A 23121-nucleotide genomic window follows, 5' to 3' on the forward strand; every position below is an offset into this window, starting at 1 on the left:
TCCAATGGTATTCAAGCTCTTTAATAGAGACACCAGTGTGCAATGTATGCACCGGATGTACAGCTTGTTCCAAAAAAAGAGAACAGACAATTTGCAACATCACACTTGACAAATAAGTTTTTCTTACTGAAGTGTTATTTATGTCTTTGCAGAAGCCAAGTGCGGTATTTTTTCCTATTAATTGTCCAACTTGAAAACAGAGCATTAAAAACAGGGAAACAACTGATACAAAACAGGCTCATGTAACCTCTTCCAACAACAGTTCAGAGCAGTTCAAGGACACATATGGCCCATTTTGGCAGCTCTTTGATTTGAAATAAAAAGCTTCTGTCATACAAATGACTTCTGTGTAAAATGTATTTTGAAACATTTGATGCAATAATGTTTATTTGCTGTACACTAATATACAAAGGTCATACGGTGTGAGATTTTGTTAATGTATTATCTCATTGCTTTGTTGCAGAGTTTAATGGCATCAGTGGACAAAACTGAAGTGGACAGCACTTTACAGACAGAGCGCACCTTCTCCATTGGCTTCACAGACCTGAATGGTAAATGCTCATTCAAATGACAATGCTCTCTTTCAAAGCAAGAACTGTAGATGTTCAACTGTGTTACCTAACCAAGAGTCACACTGCCCTGAAAATATGTGTGATGTAGAAAGGATGCAAGTGGGGGAGGTAAGGCAGTCTTTCAAGATGTTATGTTTCTGTTAGGAGATGTGGAGAGTCTGTTTTTTCTTGTGCCAGAAGATCACGCCAACCTCTGAAGACTAGGGTGGATAAAAGTGGAGATAAATCAGTTTGGGAAATAAAGGAGGATGCCAACAATCTGTTGTTAGGACTAAGAAATACAAATAGATTCAATAGCGTCCCACTGCAGAGCTTTAGGCTCATGACATAATATAACCTAACATAACGTAGAATATTGTAATGTAACATAACGCAATATAACATAACGCAATGTAACGTAACCAACATGGCAGGACAATTGGATGGCTGTGGCACAGCTATATAAATGCCAAAAATCTGTTGATAGGACTAAGAAATAGATTCAATAGCGTCCCACTGCAGAGCTCTAGGCTCATGATCAGAATCAGAATACCTTTATTAGTCTCACAGAGGGGAAATTTGCAGCGGTACAGCACGAAAGAGCCACAGACAGCTTAGTGTTGCATTATCTTACATGCGTTAAAAAAAAGTACTAAGTTATAATATAAACAAACACCACAACAATATTCTAAAAAAGTACTAAGTTATAATATAATAAACAATATGCTAAAAAAAGATAAAAGGTTACATCATTTTCAAAAATACAGATCAAAAACAAATCAAATCTACAAATCAAATCCTGTAGCAGTTCTTAGGATTGAGCACCCCGGTATATATTACAGTTATTACAGATGGCATATGTATATAAAGTATATATTGCACATAAAGCACATAGTTTGACGGTATTTAACAGCAGCAAGTTACACAATTTACAAAATACATACCTTGTAACAGTAACAAGGGTTTAGCAGCCACTAGGGCCAAAAGGGTGGGTGGAGGGGGTCTGGAGGACGGGTTTGGGCTGACAGCCCAGGGGCATGGCAGAGGACCAGGAAGGGGTCTCGGATGGACGGCCTGGGGGTAAGGCAGAGTTCATTGTGGGGGTCTCGGGCAGACGGCCCGGGGGCAAGGCAGAGTTCATAAAGGGGCGAGGGCCACATCGGGCGAACTCAGGGGGCCGGGCTCGAGGGCGAAGACCGCGGCTCTCAGGGGGCCGGGCTCGAGGGCAAAGACCGGACAGCTCCGGAGGCCGCGCAGGACCCGGTGTCGGTGGGACAGGCGTAGACGGGATCCTGGACATGACATGGGCTGGTGTCAATGGGACCCCGGATGGAGCAAGGGCTGGTGTTGATTGGACCACCAACGCAACAGAGCAAGGAGTAGGCAGGACCCGCGGCGGGTCAGGTGTCGGCAGGATTCCCCACGGAAGAGGACAAGGAGTTGGCAGGACCCCTGGCGAGACAGGTGACGGCGGGACCTCCAACAGAACAGGACATGGGGTTGGCAGGACCCCCGGCAGGAGAGTTGTCGGCGGGACCCCCAGCGGCACAGGACATGGCGTTGGCAGGACCCCCGGCAGGAGAGTAGTAGGCGGGACCCCCAACGGCACAGGACATAGGGTTGGCAGGAGCCCCGGCAGAAGAGTAGTCGGCGGGACCCCCAACGGGACAGGACATGGAGTTGGCAGGACCCCCAGCGGAACCTCCAACGGCACTTGGGTAGGGACTTGAGTCGGGACTAGAGAAGGGACTTGAGTAGGGAACTCGAGAGGGGACTCGAGAGGGGACTCGAGAGGGGACCCGAGACGGTCGGTTCGCCGACAGAACACGGGGGGCTGGAGTCGGCCGTAATGCCGACAGGACACGGGGAGCTGGCGTCGGCCGGTACGCCGACAGGACACGGAGAGCTGGCGTCGGCCGGAGAGCCAACGGGAGGCGAGGAGCTGGAGTCGGCCGGTACGCCGACAGGACACAGGGAGCTGGCGTCGGCCGGAGGGCCAGTACTGGAGCCGAAACCATGGCTGCTGGGGCCGGTTCTGGAGCCGGAACCATGGCTGTTGAGCACGGAACAGAAGCCTGGACCCTGGCTGTGTAAGCCAGGTAATGGAGCACGGAAGCATGGCTGTGTGGGCCGGTACTGGTGCACGGATCCATGGCTTTGTGGGCCGGTTCTGGAGCCGGAACCATGGCTGCTGGGGCCAGAACCATCGCTGCTGGGGCCAGAACTGGGGCTGGAACCATGGCTGTGTGGGCCGGTTCTGGAGCCGGAACCATGGCTTCTGGGGCCTGTACTGGAGCCCAAAGCATGGCTTCTGGGGCTCGGGCTGCTAGCCTGGACTTGCGACTCCTTCGCTTAGGAGCCTTTTGGAGGCTCAGTGGACATCCAAAAGCAAGACGAGTACCCGAGAACGGCTCCTGGACAGGAGCAGGAAAAGGGGAAGAAGCAGGGGTTGACTCCAGACGGAACACACAGAGAATTATGGTGTCAGGTTGGGAATTGGGTGGCAGGGGGCTAGCATGCCTGGAGCTAGCAGGCTGGGAATCACATGTCTGGAGGAAGTCCACAATCCAGCCAGGTAAAAACTTCAACAACCATGTTTTCTCTGTTGCCAACCGGTGCGCTTCTACCAGAGCGGCCCTCTTCTGCCAAACACTGGACGCTCCCTTCCACCAATCAAAGCAGCAAGCCAAATAAAAAGTATAATATTGTAATTCTACCTCAAATGGATCATCTGCTGGGTCCATTTGTGGTTGGTTCATTCTGTCAGGGTTGGGGAAAAATAGGACCCAATTGCAGATTGAGGAGGAAGCAGGTTTCAAAAGGAAACAAAAAGGCGAGCTTTATTTACAAAAGCTGAAAAAAGAAGAATCCATGAACAGGTAAGAGGTAAAACAAGAATCCATGAGCAGGTACGAGGTAAAACAAGAATCCGTGAACAGGTACGAGGTAGCATCCAAACAAAAGGTGACTGTGACCAACATGAAGGGAGACATGAACGACAAATAATGAACCAACACCGAACACAGGAAGAGACCAGACTAAATACAGGGAGGAGCAATCACGAGACGAGAAACAGCCGGGCAGGGAAGGAGAAACACAAGGGCAACAGGTGAACACAATCAGACACACCAGGGAAACTAACAACAGGGAGGAAGACAAGACACAGGGAGAAAAGAATTGCAAAATAAAACCATGACAAGACAGACCAAACTAAAACCGTGACATAAAACTAAGATCGTGACAGCTAGCTTGGCTACGGTGGTTTTGTTATCAGTGTGAGGTTACCAGGAAGGGAAGTTTGACTGGCACCTTTACTTCTCTGACCTTTAGGCCACAACTCCTTATCTCCTTACAGAGTCTCTTAAAGAACTGGAGGACCATGACCTGGATGCTCTGATGGCTGACCTAGCATCAAGATCAACCACCTCAGAATGTAGCCTCCCCACATATCAACAGGCCGGCAACTGTGCAGATAATGAAATGGCAGCATCTGCCCTTCCTCCACCTTCAAACTCTGCTGAATCCTCTGGAGGGCTGCAAACGGTAACTATAGAATCAGTCACAGCTTGTGAAAAACAAAGTTGTAATTTCAAGGAATAAAGGACAACTGATAACCTCCTCTTTTTATGCTTCCAGAGCGAACCACAGACAAAGTCAGACAAAATTAAACTGGCACTGGAAAAGCTGAAAGAAGCCAAAGTGAGAAAGGTAAAATGATCAGGTCTGTTTATTTATTAAGTCACTTTTCAGTCAGATAGACACATGTACTTAGTTTGCTGCCTGTCCTAGTTAATAGTAAAAGTGCTGATGACTGACGGCAGCTCCAAAATACTGATGGTGGATGAGAGACAGACAGTCCGAGAGGTTTTGGACATGCTGTTTGAGAAGACACACTGCGACTGCAGCATTGACTGGAGCCTGTGTGAGACCAACCCTGAACTGCAGATTGGTGAGATGAACAAGAACACACACAGACACACCAATGCCAAAAATAATCTCCACAGAGGCAGGATATACATGTGTTTTCAACATTTCAGAAAGAGGCTTTGAAGACCACGAACACATAGTGGAGCCCCTGTCTTCGTGGACTCGTCTCAGTGAAAACAAAATGTACTTTGTCTCAAGACCTCAGAAGTATGTGATGTTCACAAACCCTCAAGTGAGTAAGAGTGCTCTTGCCTTTTCAAAAATGTTATTAAACTGTCTTCTGCTTAGTTGGTATAATGAACCATGCTTTTCTCCCCCTGAAGGTATTTTACTTGTGGAAAAAGAAGAAAGAATGTTCGAGCAAAATTAATGAGCAAGCCAAACAGCTCTTACTTCAGGTCAGTTACAGTACCATGCTCACATCTTATTAATGAGACTATATGTCAAGTTGATGTGTGTCATTTCACAAAACGAGAGAAAGTTGAAATTCATAAAACTTTTACAGGTTTTGGACCTTGTTGATATATTTTATCAATAATAAATAACTCAATGGTCATTTTTTATATGTCCCATCTTGCTTTAAACGAGCTGTCATAAAACCTAACCTGAGCCGCCTGTTCTTAATAATTACCATTAATAATATCCAACATTTTGGATGAAGTGCATTGGAACAATTTAAGTCACCATAGCGCTGAGTCTGTTCTCCCTAGAGTGAAAAAATGATTGTTCTTATCTTTGGATTCAAGAAGTCACACAGTTTCAATTAGTTTTCTCTACTGCCTTTGGCACAGTCAATTACTCTACCCACTAAGACTGCCCTTGAACTCTAACACTACAAGACAAATTAACCTTTGTTAGAATTTAAATGTGTGTCCTTTTCTTCTGCACCCGTTTTCTGTGGAGTTCCACAAGGCTCCATATCAGGCCCCCTTTTTCACTATATATGCTTCCTTTGAGGTCTATCTGAAGAAAAATTGCTGGTCATGTTAAGCAGACTACACGCAGCTTTACCTCACACTTACCTACTAATGTTCTTCTCTATTCCGGGACCCCGCAGGAGCACTTTGGAGGTTCCACTCTGATTGTTCCTGATCTTGAAGGTACCCTGTACCTCAAAGAAGATGGGAAAAAGGTTTGGAAACCTCGCTACTTTGTGCTCAGGGCCTCAGGCATCTACTATGTTCCCAAGGGAAAGACAAAGGTATGGCTAAACAAATAAAAATGTTTGTGCATTTAAAGAATTCTACATCATATTTCACATTTAAATACAGGCATGTTCATAGTGCACTGTTGACACCAATGTGTTGTTGCTCAAGAGAGACCAAGTAGGTTAGAGATGAGCTATTTAGCAACCTGTGTGGTTGAAACCTCCTCCTACACACAAAGCCTTTTAGTGAGCTGTTGCCATGCCAGTAAAACTGGTTATTACTCATTTGGTTAGGTCATTTTTGGCACCAGGCAGTAAAGAGCCTAACTATTCTTAGCTAGAAAAGTACAGCAGCAGTCTTTAAACAGAGAGAGACAAGATACGTTTTTTCCTCTGTGTGAAGTCTATGATAGCTTACTTCTGAGTGCTCAAGCGTAGCAGAGGCAGAAAGAGCGAGAAATGAAGATGGACAGTGTGAATTGAGGCCAAGCTGCAGTTGAAGAGCAGCATGTGAGTGAGGGCTGACAAATTAAAAGAAATCTGAATAACCATCCAAGAGGGAAAACTGTGCTAAGCAGATGTGCAAATCGCTGCAGCAATCATCCAACGCCAAGGCCACATGGAGGAAGAAGGTGAATATTTGGAAAGGATAGAAATGGCCGAATAAGGCAGAGTAAAAATCATCAGCAGAACGAGAAGACTGTACACAAAAGCTACTGTCATATTATGAAGAAGAGGGGGATGGAGCTTTGGTCATAAAGCAGGAAGTGTTGGCTAATGGAAGAAGACAAATGGACAAAGGTGCCAGATAAAGTGAGAAGGAACATGAGAGATAAAGAAAACAGAAGCCAGAGGTCTGCGGGTTACTTCCTTTTCCTTGAAGCTTCCCTTTGTAGATTTCCGAAAAACAGCACCTTTGTCAGTGATGTTTATTGTGTGAACACAATATCTCTGCTCAAAACCAAAACAGGGAAGGAAAGTTGAACTGCTTTACAAAAGAAAAAACAAATGTGTCCCTTGACTTGAAGCTTCATTGTTGCCTCCCTTGAAAATGAAAGAAAAACTATTGACCCTCCACTTCTTTGAAGTGTCTTTATTTGTAATACCAACCACACAACGAGGCTGAGAACAAGTACTTCTTCACAAAATGATGACAAGAAATGGAACTCCTCATTATGCTACATCTTAAAACTGATTGGCAGCTTTTTAATGGTAAAAGATCTTGAAAGTTGATTACCATATCTTGTACACATTTAAAACGCATGTACGTAAATCCAAACTGTAATTTCTTTCGTCATTTTAAGATTTGTACCTGACATTCTGAATATTAGCTTTTTCTTTTCTCTTTCCGATAGTCTTCAAGCGATCTTGTCTGCTTTGTCCATTTTGAAAAATTCAACATCTATAACACCAAGCACTTCAAACTGAAATACAGAGCTCCCACGGACTTCTGCTTCATGCTCAAGGTAAGCTCAACGAATCACCCTGGCTTGAAACCGGTCACGACCTGACCGGACTCAACGCTGTGTGTGTCCGTCAGGAAACACGCTGTTTAAAAGTAGTTCCAGCAAACATCCACTGATAAACTACGATGTTAACAACCTCATGATAACCTCATCTTTTTTTTAACTTCGGATCATACCTGTGTTTAGTCTAGAAAAAGGTAAGTGTGTGCATTTTATTATAAAGTTGTGTATATTTACAGACTGTTGCAAAAACTAAGAAGCTTATAAACATCAGGTTTAAAACTAAAAGAGCTTTACAAAAAAGTTGTTATTAAAGATGTTTGGAGTTTTTTATTTTAGTTATTCATCTTGATTTTTTGTCTAAAGGCCCTGACACACCAGGCCGATTTCGGCCGTTTTCTTTCGTCAGAAGACGAAGCGTGTTCTGTCGCACAAACTGAATTTGGTGTGTCCCGCACCGTCGGCCCTGACACACCAGGCCGATTTCGGCCGTTTTCGTTTGTCGGAAGACGAAGCGTGTTCTGTCGCCCAACCTCAATTTGGTGTGTCCCGCACCGTCGGCCGTGACACGCCTTATTTGGACTGCCTGACCCGATGCATGGCCGATTCAACATGTTGAATTGGCCATGCATCGGGTCAGGCAGTCAGACCAAGCAATCACTCTGATTGGCTGTTCAGCTAGCGAATCAGTGCATGATGTAAATACGCAAGCCGGTTTCCTGCCCCTCTATTCACATGTAGCCTTTTATACGTGATAGTTTCGTCATTCTCGAACGGTTGTGGAGCAGAACTATAAAGTTGCAGGATTTGTCTCAAGTACCTCAATATAATTATAGTATGTCTGCACTTTAAGTGCTCATTTCATCATTCATTCATGTATTTTATATTCTACTAAAACTGAATCAAACCATAAACAAGGTGGCCTGTTTGGATTACTATATATATATATATATATCTATATCTATTAGACCCTCCAGAAAAACGCGATTCTGCGATCGCAGAATTTACCGCATAATCAGCAAAATGGCGCAGATTTTTAAAAGGCCGCATATTTATCAAAAGGCCGCATAATCCCCACACAAAGTTGAGAGAAAAAAAAAGTTGACTCGTCTTGACGTGACGTCATCAGCTCGCGCATCACAGAATGTAAACAACACTGTATAGAGTGAACGTGTGTAGCTCACACGATAGAGAAAACACCAAGATGGTGTGTGTGAGATTTAAAAAAAACAATTGCTTTTACAATAAATAAACATTGAATGTGTTTAATTGAATAGTAAAGGGGTTTAACGTTAGTGGCAGTTTGTGTGTGAGAGAGAATAAATAAGACAGCCCAATATTTTTAAAAATTGTTATTCTTTTTCCCCGCATATTTCGCAACTTTCCGCATATTTCGCAACTTCCCGCAATTTCACCGCATAAAATCACATAAAAACCCTGCATGTTTAATCGCATAATCAAGGAATTTAGCCCGCATAATAAAGGATTTTTGCCCGCGTTTTTCTGGAGGGTCTAACCTATATCTATATCTGCATTATTTTATCCCACTTTATGCTTTGCTCTTGCTGCTTGTTTTACACTGATTTTATATCTTATTTCTGACTGATGTAAAGAACTTTGAACTGCAATCCCCTGTATGAAAGGTGCTATACAAATAAAGTTATTATTATTCATATGGATGTTTCTGCCCCTCTGTTCATTCTCCCATTATCCTCTTCAATCTGCCTATAAGTATTTTAATGTTGTAGCTGCTACTATAAACAATACTAATGCTAGGGCTGCAACTGACAGTTATGTAGGCACATTGTTATTGTGTCTTATCGCTGTGTGATTAAAATAATAAACACAAATAGCACGATAGGCAATGCAAAACTTTATTTCGTACCTTCATACACACAACACAACATTATAATGAGCTTTTATCAACGCCTACATGATGATAACCTGTCAACATGACATTAATACAGAGCAGGCAGAACTGAGGTTACCTACTGTAACCCCAGCTTCTATGAGTAAATGGCGCAGCCCTCTAAGGCTATCGCTATTTGGTAATCCCCCTGCGCCCCCGCGCAGCACTGAAACACTTGTAGTCCACGCCCACACGCAAGGTGGGCCCCACCCTCGGGCCTCCTTCCGGTATAAATAGGAAGGTGGCCCGGCAATCTGCTCCCATACAACATAACTTTTCTTCAGCTATTCGTAGAGCCAGTGGGGCCCCGCACTTAGAGGGCTGCGCCATTTACTCATAGAAGCTGGGGTTACAGTAGGTAACCTCAGTTCTATTTCGTATATGGCTTCGGCCTCTAAGGCTATCGCTATTGGGTTAAGGGCAAAGCATGATGTAGTCTGCGCCCCACTGGGTCCGCCCGGCACTAGAAGCACAGACATACCTGCTCAATAACACCCCCCTGCCTGATGCGCCATGCGTAATGGCTCATCACCGTACCTGGAACATAGCAAAACATGCCTATCTTCCCGACGGGGTGAAGGCTGGGAACAATACATACCGGCCGCTGTGAGAAAGTAGAGACGAAAGTCCCACCTCGTCCTGCGATCGTAGTGGGGGAACAGCAGATCTCTGCGTGTCAGACAGGTAGGAGAGCGCCCAGCTGGTTCCCTGACATCACTCACTCTGACCAGGCACTCCGTACAAAGTGTGTCAGAGGAAAAAGGAACATCCCTCCTATAAGAGGGGAAAAGGGCCGCTCTCCGCGTGCCGAGAGGCAGGAGAGAGGCGCACAGCTGGCTCCCTGACGTCACTCACTCCGACAGGACACCCAGTACAGAGTGTGTCAGAGAGGAATGGGAGACATCCCTCAAATAAAATTGAATAAACGAACAGGGGGAAGACCAAGATGCAGCCGTGCAAATATCTTCCACTCCACATTCCTCCATGCAAAGCCGTGGAGGAGGACATTCCTCTGGTTGAGTGCGCATTGACGTTCTCCGGGAGCTCCACCCCAGAGGAGACATGCCTGTGACACAGCCTCACACAACCTGTGTGACAGCCGCTGTGCAGACAGAGGTTGCCCGATCGAGCGCTCTCTATAGTGCACAAACAGGCGCTGAGAATGGCGCAAGGCAGCCGTGCGCGCCACATAGCAAGACAGCGCGCGCACAGGACAGAGGAGATTTAGAGGGACTGTTTCTACACGGACCACTATTGCGGTAAGCATGTTGTAACTTCCGGTTATTGTTGTCATCTCCGGGTATCGCGTGTGCCTGTTCTGTTGCTGATAGCTTATTATCTTAACTTAATCGATCGTTTTAAAACTCTTGATCACGGCAACTGCCTGACGTTGTAATCACACGTTACTACAGCTTAAGCACTCACAAACTCTCCTTCTCTTAGCGACTGTAACTACACAGTTGCCTACACTCTTTTCGGGTTTGCTAACGGTAGCTACTTTAGCTTGATAGCTAGCTATGGCTCTTTCCCCACCCTCGGGTGCTATTTCCTGCTCTAACTGTCTCATGTTTGGTTACTCCCCTACCTCCTTTACTGGTACCGATACATATGTTAAATGTAGTATAGTTGTTAGGTTGGAGGCGGGAATCATAGCCATAGAAGCCCGGCTCCGCATCTTAGAAAATAACTCAGCTACAGTAAAGCCCATGTTAGCCGGTGCGGACCGGCAAAAGGTAGCTCCTCTTAGCCGTCCCCCGGCAACTCCCGAGCAGAAGGGAGAATGGGTGACTGTTCAGAAGGGGCATAACGCGAAACCCGCAGGTCCCCACCAACCCGTTCACGTATCTAACAGATATTCCCCACTCAGCGAGACACCCGCTGAGAAGCCAACTCTGGTTATTGGTAGCTCTATTATGAGACACGTGAATTTAGAGACCGAAGCGTCCACAGTCACATGCATTCCGGGGGCCAGAGCGGGCGACGTTGAGGCGCATCTTAGACTGCTGGCTAAAAATAAACGTAAATACAGTAGGATTGTTATTCACGTCGGTGGTAATGATGTTCGTTTACGCCAATCAGAATGCACCAAACTTAATGTGGCGTCGGTATGTAGTTATGCTAAAACAATGTCGGACACCGTAATCTTCTCTGGTCCCCTCCCCAATCTGATCAATGATGACATGTATAGCCGCATGTCATCATTTCAGCGCTGGTTGTCTTGGTGGTGCCCAGCAAACAATGTGGGCTTCGTGAATAATTGGACAGCCTTCTGGGGAAAACCTGGTCTGATTAAGAGAGACGGCATTCATCCTACTTTGGAAGGTGCAAATCTCATTTCGGCAAACATTTCAGGGCTCTGTGGACTTAATCCATGACAAACTGGAGTTGAGACCAGGAGGCAGAGTCGCAGTCTTACACGCTTCTCTGCGCTCTCTCCTAGGCAGTCATCCATAGGAATCCCGACCCCAATAAAATACCCAATATTAACGGTGTGTGTGTCTGCCCAAGGACAATTTAAGGTAAAACCTAATAGAGGTGTCATACATAATAACTTAATAAAAGTAAATGTAACAACTACTACAGTGCAACAAAACAGGAAGATTAAATGTGGTCTCTTAAACATAAGATCTCTAGCATCTAAAGCAATACTGGTAAATTATTTAATATCAGATTATAATATTGATATATGCTGTCACACTGAAACTTGGTTGAGACATGAAGAATATGTCAGCATAAATGAGGCCACTCCACCCAGCCATATCAATACTCATATTGCCCGAGGCACGGGCCGAGGAGGTGGAGTTGCAGCAATCTTTGACTCAAGTTTACTTATCAATACTAAACAAAAATTAAATTATACCTCCTTCGAAAGCCTCATTTTCAGTCTTACGCATCCGACCTGGAAAACTTTGCAGCCAATCTTATTTGTTACAGTGTACCGTGCACCAGGTCCTTATTCAGAATTCTTATCAGAATTCTCTGAGTTTTTATCAGCTTTGGTACTTAAAACAGATAAAGTAATTATCGTAGGTGACTTTAATATTCATGTTGACGATGATAATAATAGCCTTACTGTTGCATTTAACTCTATATTAGATTCTGTTGGTTTCTGTCAGAGTGTAAATAAACCAACCCACTGCTATAATCACACTCTTGACCTTGTTCTGACTTATGGTATTGAAATTGAGCAACTATTAGTCGAACCGCATAATCCTGCTTTATCCGACCATTTCTTAGTAACTTTTGAAGTACTGTTACTAGACTACAAAGCATTAGCCAAAAGCTCCTGCAGCAGAAACTTATCTGTTAGTGCTATAGCCAAATTTAAGGAAGAGATTCCACCAATACTTAACTCGATAGCATGTCTGCATGTAGGGGAGGAAACTTATACAAAATGTACACCACCCCAAATTGATCATGTTGTTGATAGTGCTACAGATGCGCTGCGAATAAAATTAGACTCTGTTGCTCCTTTGAAAAAGAAGAAAATAAAACAACATAGATTAGCTCCATGGCATAATGCCAAAACCCGCAAAATAAAGCAAAAGTCGAGACAACTTGAAAGGATATGGCGTTCCACTAAACTTGAAGAATCTCGTTTAATTTGGCATATTACTGTCAATGAATATAAGAAAGCACTGCGTAAAGCGAGAGCAGCATACTACTCTTCATTAATAGATGAGAATAAGAATAATGCAAGATTTCTTTTCAGCACTGTAGCCAGGCTGACAGAGAGCCACAGCTCGACTGAGCCTTCTATTCCCATAGCACTCAGTAGTAATGATTTTATGTGCTTTTTTAACGATAAAATTGTTACTCTTAGAAACAAAATCAATGACCTCTTGCCTTTGACCAGTATAGTGTTATCAACAGCTCCCGGAAACGTAAGTTCTAATATTACACTAGATAGTAAACTAGAATGCTTTTCAGCCATAAACCTTGAACAATTAAATTCAATGATTCTCTCTTCTAAACCATCAACGTGTATCTTAGACCCGATTCCAACTAAGCTGTTAAAATAAGTTTTTCCATTAATTAGCACTTCTTTATTAAATATTATGAATATGTCTTTATTATCAGGCTATGTTCCACAATCATTCAAAGTAGCAGTGATAAAACCGCTTCTTAAAAAGCACAACCTCGATCCAGAGGTTTTAGCCAACTATAAACCTATTTCTAATCTTCCGTTCCTCTCAAAAATTATTGAGAAAGCAGTCGCAAAACAGCTGTGTGATTACTTAAAAAACTATGATTTATTTGAAGATTTTCAGTCTGGCTTTAGAACACAACATAGCACAGAGACAGCTCTGGTTAAAGTCACAAATGACATTCTAATAGCCTCTGACAAGGGACTTGTCTCTATTCTTGTCTTGCTCGATCTTAGTGCTGCATTTGATACTATCGACCATGATATCCTATTGCAAAGACTAGAGCACTTAGCTGGCATACAGGGAACTGCTTTAGGCTGGTTTAGGTCCTATCTATCTGAACACTCTCAGTTTGTACGTGTCAACGATGAATCTTCCATGCAAACCAAAGTTAGCCATGGAGTGCCACAGGGCTCAGTGCTTGGACCTATTTTGTTCACACTATATATGCTTCCGTCAGGCAATATTATAAGGAATCATTCTGTAAACTTTCATTGTTATGCGGATGATACTCAAATATATTTATCAATCAAGCCTGATGAAATTAATCATTTAAATAAAATTCAAGACTGCCTCAAGGACTTAAAAACGTGGATGACCTTACATTTTTTGATGTTAAACACGACCAAAACTGAAGTTATTATACTTGGCCCGAAGAATCTACGAAACAAATTATCTAAAGATATACTAACTATGGATGGCATTAATTTGGCCTCCACTGAGACTGTAAGGAATCTTGGTGTTATATTTGATCAGGATTTATCCTTTAACACCCACATAAAATGAATTTCAAGGAACGCCTACTTCCATCTACGTAACATTGCAAAAATCAGGCATATCTTGCCTCAAAACGATGCAGAGAAACTAGTCCATCCCTTTGTTACTTCAAGGCTGGATTATTGTAACTCCTTATTATCAGGGTGTACCAAGAAGTCAGTCAAGTCGCTTCAGCTGATTCAAAATGCTGCAGCTCGTGTACTAACCAGAGTTAGGAAAAGGGACCACATTACTCCTGTTCTGGCTGCCTTACACTGGCTCCCTATAGAACACAGGATAGAATTAAAAATTCTTCTTCTCGCCTACAAAGCCCTTAATGGGCAGGCGCCATCTTACCTTAAAGAACTCATTATACCCTATTGTCCTACTAGGGCATTGCGTTCCAAGAATGCAGGGTTGTTGGTTGTTCCTAGAGTCTCTAAAAGTACAATGGGAGCCAGAGCCTTTTCTTATCAAGCTCCACTTTTGTGGAATCAGCTTCCAGTTTGTGTTCGGGCGGCAGACACCCTATCCGTTTTTAAGAGTGCGCTTAAGACCTTCCTTTTTGATAAAGCTTATAGTTAGGGCTGATTAGATTCAGCCCCTAGTTTTGCTGATATAGTCTTAGTTTGTCGGGGGACATCTTACTTCTTCCTTCTCTCTGTCTATACCTGTGTACTCTCATGTTCCGATTAACCCAGCTTCCCCAAATGTCTTTCTTTTTGGTGTCTATATACGCCGGGATCCGGAGTCATCGATGATCCTGCGGTCCTGTGTCATGGATCGCGAGTCCTGGATCGCGAGTCGTGGCTGTGGTCCTGGATCATAAGTCCTGGATGGATATCCTCGTGGATTCATCTTCCTATTATACACACATGCATTTCCAAACATTTGGACTACCTATGTTGCAAATTTATTATCTTTTCAATTTACACACGGCATCTATTGCACGTCTGTCCGTCCTGGGAGAGGGATCCCTCCTCTGTTGCTCTCCCTGAGGTTTCTCCCATTTTTCCCTTTAAACTGTGGGTTTTCTCTGGAAGTTTTTCCTTGTACGATGTGAGGGTCTAAGGACAGAGGGTGTCATATTTTCATACTGATATTCTGTACAAACTGTGAAGTCCACTGAGACAAATGTAACATTTGTGATATTGGGCTATAAAAATAAACATTGATTGATTGATTGAGCTATAAACAGTATTAAAGAATATAATTCAAACAAGAATAGTTATGTTTTGTATATTTTATTAAGTGAGTTTTTAATCCTAAATATTTTTGTTTTTATTGAATGTAAATGCAATTATTATAGTTACTGTTATATGAATATACTATTCTGCCACTGTTTCTAATTGTGGCTCTTGTACTTAGTGTTTCAGTTTTAAAAAAAGTTGAGAAAATGTTTTGTCTATAAAATATAGTTTAGTTTAAACAATATTCTTCAAGATTTTAATATTTACATGCTTATCTAACCTTGAAATAGTGCTGTATAATAGTTTGTGCCATGTATGTTTTAGAGCTACTAAACTAACTCCTAACGGTATAAACAATGGTCACATTAAAGAACTGCTAATTGGCTAAATGATATTAACTTAATTATGTACCTAATTTCTTAAAATGCTAGAACAAAATAAATAATAACCGTTAGAAAGACACGTGTGTTAATATTTAATCCACTACAATAGAGCCACTATTTTCGGTCTGCTCCAAACATTAGTTGGTGAACACTGACATTTGGTGGATAAAGGCTGGAACTAAATATAACCTGTTATTAATTTCAATGTGCGTGTGGGCTAAAGATACCATCGAGTGCTTAAATGCTACGGTACGCAATTGATCGGTGAACAGCAGACACCTGCCAACAAGTAATACTGATATAGTGTAGTGTAAACTGAGTTAAACACTAATGATGGGTCCAAGAAACGTTGTGGCTTTATTGATGTGGACTTACAGATGTAGAAACCACACCGCTATTCATTTGAGAATGTGGTGATTAATCTGCTGGATGCACGAAGGAAATTGTGAAAAATAGTTTGCTTTAATTGAAATAAGGCTTTACTTGAAAGAGGCTACAACCTGCAATACAGATATCATTAAAATACATTTAGGACTATGTTTAAAGTGTATACTTCTCTGATATGTATGTTTTTAGTTGAGTGACTTAGTGTAATATATGACATGTTGTACACCTCAATACATATAGTGCAAAGGATGAGATTACTGTTCTGCGCCTTTCAGTTGTTGTGTTGTGAAGAGGGGAATGTTCTTTAGTTGGAAGTGGGTGGCTCTTAAAAGAGCCTTTGGGGTGTTTGTTGTAGCGGGATCAGGGTCTTCACTTCTTTGCGGCCTTCTCGGTCTTCTTGGGCAGCAGTACAGCCTGGATGTTGGGCAGCACGCCTCCCTGAGCGATGGTCACTCCTCCCAGCAGCTTGTTCAGCTCCTCGTCGTTGCGGACGGCGAGCTGCAGGTGGCGGGGGATGATACGGGTCTTCTTGTTGTCCCGAGCGGCGTTTCCAGCCAGTTCCAGGATCTCAGCAGTCAGGTACTCCAGCACAGCGGCCAGGTAGACCGGGGCTCCAGCACCGACACGATGGGCGTAGTTACCCTTCCTCAAATGCCTGTGGACACGGCCGACAGGGAACTGGAGCCCGGCACGGGATGAGCGAGTCTTGGCCTTCGCCCTGGCCTTTCCTCCGGTCTTCCCTCTGCCTGACATTTCGTGTTAGTTTCTTGATCGAGCTTCAAAAAGAGAATGCCGCTTGCATCACCAAAGCGGTGTTTATATATGTCCTTGCCGCTCTCTGATTGGCTACAAGTGATCGTATCTTCAATCGACCAATCAGAAAATAGTCACGTTCCTTGTTTTACTATAGGATTTCCATTGAAAACTGTGCTTCAAAAATAACGTGAAATACTCAATCAGAATCCCTTTATTCGCCCCACGTAGGAAAACCTTACATTTGGTGTCGGGTACAACAAGGGAAGTCACTAAACGTTATCTATTATTCAAAAGTAAGGAATATGGGAGCCATAGACCTGGGCATTCAACTCAAAATTACTGTTGTAAAAAATATTACAGCTGCAATAAATAGGAAAGCACCTTGGGTTGAGGATGGAAAAATGGGATGGACCATGGTGCCAAACCAAACAATAATCAACAGTAATACCATAATAAAACATATCCAAACGAAGCTATGGTGAAGAAAAAGCCTTGAAAAGTCACAGACTCTACCATGGGGGCTAATCAGACAATGCACTCTATGGACTCTAAAATACTATGTTCTTTTGGATTTATGTTATTCATTTATGTGTTACGTGTATGTTCAATGTAGTCTTTGTTCATGTTAATGATGTATTGTTAAAATACATTTTAAATAAAGTATTACAAAAAGCAAAGGAGGTGCTTTCAAGTGAAGACATTGGGATTTAAAGAAGAGTGTGGATAATATCTTGTCTAATAGAGGAAAATAATTAATCTATAGCTAAAAAAAAAAGGGTTATAAAGCCTGACTGAATTATATAATGTGGAGGCTGCAGCGTTGGCCCCGTCTAGCCGCTTTCCTGCTCTCCGTCTTCTCTTAGGTCCGCAGTGAATGTTTAAATACTTCCGGTCACGCTGTTTCTAACCATTCGTTTTGTAAGAATCGACGTATCAATATCTGAAAATGAGTGGAAGAGGAAAAGGAGGAAAGGGACTCGGGAAAGGAGGCGCCAAGCGTCACCGTAAAGTTCTACGTGATAACATCCAGGGAATCACCAAGCCCGCTATCCGCCGCCTGGCTCGCCGTGGCGGAGTGAAGCGTATCTCCGGTCTGATCTACGAGGAGACCCGTGGGGTGCTGAAGGTCTTCCTGGAGAATGTCATCCGTGATGCCGTCACCTACACCGAGCACGCCAAGAGAAAGACGGTGACCGCCATGGATGTGGTGTATGCCCTGAAGAGGCAAGGCCGCACTCTGTACGGCTTCGGAGGTTAAACATCTACACCCTGACATACCTTGTTAAACAACGGCTCTTTTAAGAGCCACCCAAATTACTCGAAGAGTCAGTTTCCTTTCGGCAATATCACATATCAGACGATAAACATTATATCAACCTAAATTCCATCTCCAAATCGTAACTCTTGCTAGGATACATGATATTACAAATGACACTTAATGGACAATGTTGTTTATTCACATACAAGATGAACAAATCTTTTCTAAATACCACATAGGGTTTTGACACAAGTTAGCCTCAGGGTAATTGAGTTCAATTAAGCAATAGCTCACGACAGGCCGTGGTATATGCTCATTATATCACAGCTAAGGGGCGTGGTTCGGTTTGGCCCGACGCGAAGCGGAGGGTCGACAACCTCCTTAGCTGTTTTGCCGTTTGATGTCTGTCTGGACCGCTGCGTAAAATGGGGGCTTCTGCCCCGTTACTTCTCCGCTGCTTTCTTGTACCAGTATAAGGTATACTGTTTTTCTCAGACGCAGAGGGATACTGACATGTTGTGAAAGGTAACTTACAATTTTACCCTTGGTATACGCTCAGTATATCACGGCTAAGAACCAATCAGATTGCTTGATTTGACTTGTCCGTTTTATAATGTAAATTATATCTCAATCATGTATTGTATTTTGGATGAGGGGATGGACAATAAACACAGGGAACTTTTTCAGCTGGTAATTTGTATAACATGTATACAAATCTGGAAGACAAGGTGCAACATGATACTAAATCAGACGATCATAAACAGTGGAACCATCGTGAAACAGGTTATCACTGAACTAAGGAGAAGAAAAACCCTGGACAAATCCCAGACTCAGCCATGGGGCATTTTGAGTCTGTGACTGAACTGAGTGTCATTGGAACATAAACATGCTCTCTTTATGTTATTTATATATTTATTCATTGTGTGTTATATGTATTATTAATGTAACATTTGTATATCATGTACTGCCCAAATAGTATAAAATAAAGTTTTCTTAAAAAAAAGGTGATGTCCACAGTAATCAAAGTATAACATGTCTAATATGAGCTAATGTAAGGTGCTTTGAGGACTTTGGAAAGCCCTCAAATAAATACCATCAAACAATTAATTCCAAATGTATTTCAATAGTCAGGAAAGGGATTCTCAGAGCATCGTTATTGGTTGTCTGAATTGTAATCAATGTATTGTCACACTTTAACATTAATGAAGAAGGGCTTAGTTATATCCACTCGAATCCTGTTTAAATCAAATGACTCTATGCAAGACATTGATTTGTCCTATCTGAGCTATGTGTGTATTCAGGAGAGGGCTGGTTCTAAGATTGGACTGTCCAGACCTGCCAGCAGTTAACTATTGGACACAGTTTTATTATTATAAACATGAGAGCACAACACAATCGTCTGAAAACACTTATTTTCACAGAGCACATCATTGCCATTTTTGATTGATCAAATGAAATATATACGCTTTTCAGCATACATTATTAATTAAAGTGAAGTACAGGGCATATATCTCTTATATCCCTTCACAGAACTAAAGTATTCATTCAAATAAAAAGGAAGACTTGGAGCCAATCCTGTAAATTCATCACACGTGAAAAATGTGACATGCTGAAAACCCCCAGGAGATTTTTAGAAATACTAACATATAAACTACACATTCTGGTACACTCTGAGAAGAATATAAATAAATACTATTACTATATTAATAATATTTAACTTCATCTTCTACACACAGTTGTATAGGACAGTATGACAAACAGAAGGGACAAGTGTTACTACAAGCAGTGATTTAAAATACGTGAAACAGAAAAATAAAATAACACAGGAAAATCAAGCCGCTTGACAATCAGATGTATAATTGTATTTGTCAGAAAGTATTTGCTGTACGGCTTTTACTCTTAAACAGTGTCTTTCTTAAGGGTAAAAGCTGTAGGAGTGATATCTTATGTCTTCACTAAATATTTATCTCTTGGTTGGTTATTTCTTATACATCATTTTTCAGAGTGTGTTAACAAAGTTTGCAATGATTGAGATTCCCAAGATGTTCTTAAAGAATATGGATACTTTAATACAACTTCCTTACAAATATCAGTGAAACTTAAATACAAATAACTTTACAAATGCCACATGAGTCATCAATTTGAAAAAGCAGCAGACCCTCTGCTTGTTGCTGGGCAGGTTTTGTACAGTAGCTTCTTTGAACAGCCTGTTAACGAAAAGTCCTAATGGGTACCAGAACTGTCCCATTGTCTTTCAAAACGGACGTAGATTTCCTTCAGGTCGTTGGACCGGCTCAAGTCGTTACTGGATTTGAATTTTAGGTTTGTTATTGGTGATCAATCTGAGACCCTTTCAGACAGAAGACGAGTCGATTACTGAGAGCTGTGCTGGAGTTTCTTTAGAGTCGTTCAGCGTCCCTCACTGCCTCGCTAAACCAGTTATATGTCTTTTCAAACTTGTCCTCACTTCCCAAACTTTTCTATCTTTTCCAACCTTATTTTTCGTTGCTGTGATACTATGCTAGCTATCTAAACTCTTGACGTTATGAATAAAACAGATGTAAATGTGTTGGTTTCTATCCAGATCACTCAACTGTCGTTTGTTGAGAAATGCCTTTGGAGTTTCTCAACTTCTTTCACTGACTTTGCTGAACCAGTTGGATTGACTTTGGAAAACAAACATTTGCTGAGAAGCTGAGGCCAGTGTGATTGGCAGTTAGCTGATATCCAAAATACATTGAACTAATCTTATTTAGTAAGAAATAATGAACTTATTATATCATGCACACGATTATGACCCAAACACAATCACATTGGCGGTCAACGAAGATACAGAAACCCAATCACCGTCTCTTCCTCACACACGTGAACATGTATGTTTATTAACTATATCCATGTGAGCCAACTCAACAAACTTTCAAAAACACAATAATTAACAACATATTTTACAAACACAGCCAAACACTTCTATTCTTAAACCCAGCCAGCCAGCTCCCCTCCCCCTCACTGATATGCAAGTGTGAAGTTGGGTGGGACAAAGCTGACCATTGGTGTAAATTAGCAAATAAACAGAAACCGAAGGACTAGAGTTTGTTTTTGAGGCAGAGCACAGACTTATCTGATCTCAGAAACTCTCTCACCGTCACAGCTACGAGGAGAAATGTCTCAGAAAGGAGCTCAGCTGGACCTGGACTCCATTTCCTGTTCGATATGTCTGGATGTGATGAAGGATCCGGTCACTATTCCTTGTGGACACAGCTACTGCATGGGCTGCATTAAACACTACTGGGATGGAGAGAAACCGAATCAAAAGGAAAGCTGTCCTCAGTGTAGGAAGGCCTTCACACCCAGACCTGACCTGGTGAAGAACACCATGTTAGCATTCCTGCTGGGGGAAATTAAGAAGACTGGACTCCTTCGTGTTGAAATGAAGCAAAAAGAGCTCAATGTGAATCGACAGCAGAGGATCCAGGACCGAGAGGAAGATGTAAAGCTGCTTCAACAGGAGGTAGAGGAAGTTGATGCTTTATTGTCACAAACCGAGCCCAAAACCAGAGCTGAATTCTCTAAATATTCACGTGAAATCACACTGGATCCAAACACAGCAACCAAAGGGCTGTCCTTGTCTTTGGAGAACAGGAAAGTCACAGTCACAAAACGAAAACAGATATATTTCAGTCACCCTGACGGATTAGATATCTGGCCTAAGGTCCTGAGTAGAGAGGCTCTGATTGGACGATGTTACCTGGAGATCGAGTGGAGAGGGTATCAACTGGATTTGGCCCTCGCATACAAGAGTGTCAACATGAACGAGGATGAAATTGAATTAGGATTCACAGACAGATCTTGGAGTTTGAGATGTGAGAACAACTATTTCTCCTTTTGGTTCAATAACGTGGAAACTCCCCTCTCAGGTGCTCGATCCAACAGGATAGGAGTTTACCTGGATCACAGTGCAGGGGTTCTGTCTTTCTACAGCGTCTCCAGTGAAACCATGACCCTCCTCCACAGAGTCCAGACCACCTTCACTGAGCCTCTCTACGCTGGAGTTTGCTTTTATGACAACTTTGGAGACTATGCTGAGTTCTGTAGACTTAACTAGACAGAAGAAATTCAAAGGACATTGGGTTAAATGTTGAGATTAACTTCTTTAACTAATTTTGTCTCAATGTTTGTAGCTGAGAGTTGGTTGTGTTGGTTTTTCTAACCTGAGGACTTTACTGATAGGTTGTGTGAAAAGAAAAAAATGAAGAATCAATAAAGGTTTTTACAATATTGAATCATCTTGTCTTTATTCCAGGGTATTACAAGATGGTGAAAGCTATGTGAAAGGAATATAAGTGATGCAGCTAACTTTTCAAATACAACTGATTAAACATCGGTAGATTTATACCAATGTCACATTAACAATCCCTAAATCATGGTTCCCAAACTGAGGGTGAGTATTTATAAATGGCTGGTTATCTCAGCATTGTATTAATTGGTGTCAGGGCTGTCCATTCACCCTTAAAACCAATAGTAGACCTTGTTCAGGTGAAGATACGATTGATTAAAGGTTGTTGTTATTGGAGATGGTTGCTTTTGGGTTGCATTGAACAGCAACATATTTCTTAGACCAGTAAGATAAATAAAAACCTCGCATACAAACGTTTGTTCAGATTTTCAGACTGATATAGGCTGCTGTTTCAAGAACTGCGGGACATGTGCTACTGTAATAGTAAAGCTTTGTTTCGTGGCATTACTGCAACGTTAAACAAGTTTGCATAATTGACTCCGTCAGCTAAGGTTTGGGTTTGCTTTTTGAATATAAAGTGGTGCTTTTTTACATGAAATTAGTCCGGGAAAAGGCCCTTTTAGCCGATTACACTCCTAAACTATTAACATAATCTGGTTTGGATCGGGTTACGTCTGCAGCATAAGTAAACGTGACAAACAAGTTACTTTAAAAGAGAGCCACCTTAATAACATGGAAAACTAGCTATCTCTAAAATATGCCTTTGCAGAGTGAGGTTTGTGGTTTAATGATGCTTGATGCCAGTTTTCTTTAATTGTTTTGAGTCTTTTCTGGTTATTTCAAGTAAGGCATCAATGAATAAAGATGTTGTAATAATTAAAATCCACAAAGGCTGCAAAGAGCTGTCTATGGAAAGGGAATTCGTTGTTGGATTGGACATCAGAGCTCCGAGGCAGGTAGAGATCACAGAATTATTTATAAGGATCAAACTAGTATTAAGTCTCGACCC

The 23121-nt window shown here is 42.2% G+C and overlaps 4 protein-coding genes across 4 annotated transcripts; 3 read left to right on the forward strand and 1 right to left on the reverse strand.

The window, feature by feature from the left end:
• Positions 1-466: 466 nt before the first annotated feature.
• LOC307019976 (amyloid beta A4 precursor protein-binding family B member 1-interacting protein-like) lies at positions 467-7136 on the forward strand (the record flags this gene model as incomplete). Its single annotated transcript, XM_079651071.1, has 8 exons — positions 467-551; positions 3907-4094; positions 4188-4259; positions 4341-4500; positions 4589-4710; positions 4802-4876; positions 5536-5679; positions 6981-7136. The coding sequence occupies exons 1-8, from the start codon at positions 470-472 to the stop codon at positions 7134-7136; spliced, it is 999 nt and encodes a 332-aa protein (XP_079507197.1). The 5' UTR covers positions 467-469.
• An 8561-nt stretch (positions 7137-15697) lies between these two features.
• On the reverse strand, positions 15698-16635 carry LOC307020659 (histone H2A). The gene has a single exon (XM_079652186.1). It carries the CDS (start codon positions 16615-16617, stop codon positions 16234-16236), a length of 384 nt encoding a protein of 127 aa, XP_079508312.1. The 5' UTR covers positions 16618-16635; the 3' UTR covers positions 15698-16233.
• Positions 16636-17559: 924 nt separating this feature from the next.
• Positions 17560-17973, forward strand: LOC307020681 (histone H4). Its single transcript, XM_079652208.1, has one exon. It carries the CDS (start codon positions 17567-17569, stop codon positions 17876-17878), a length of 312 nt encoding a protein of 103 aa, XP_079508334.1. The 5' UTR covers positions 17560-17566; the 3' UTR covers positions 17879-17973.
• Positions 17974-21038: 3065 nt separating this feature from the next.
• LOC307019977 (tripartite motif-containing protein 16-like protein) lies at positions 21039-21980 on the forward strand (the record flags this gene model as incomplete). Its single annotated transcript, XM_079651072.1, has 1 exon — positions 21039-21980. The coding sequence occupies one exon, from the start codon at positions 21039-21041 to the stop codon at positions 21978-21980; it is 942 nt and encodes a 313-aa protein (XP_079507198.1).
• Positions 21981-23121: the final 1141 nt, after the last annotated feature.

The sequence above is a fragment of the Notothenia rossii genome (genome assembly GCF_949606895.1).
Source record: "Notothenia rossii genome assembly, chromosome: 9".
In the NCBI taxonomy this organism is placed as follows: Eukaryota; Metazoa; Chordata; class Actinopteri; order Perciformes; family Nototheniidae; genus Notothenia; species Notothenia rossii.

Excerpts from the sequence above, each read along its gene's own strand:
- LOC307020659 (XM_079652186.1), bottom strand. The coding sequence starts at position 16,617 with ATGTCAGGCAGAGGGAAGACCGGAGGAAAGGCCAGGGCGAAGGCCAAG.
- LOC307020681 (XM_079652208.1), top strand. The coding sequence starts at position 17,567 with ATGAGTGGAAGAGGAAAAGGAGGAAAGGGACTCGGGAAAGGAGGCGCC.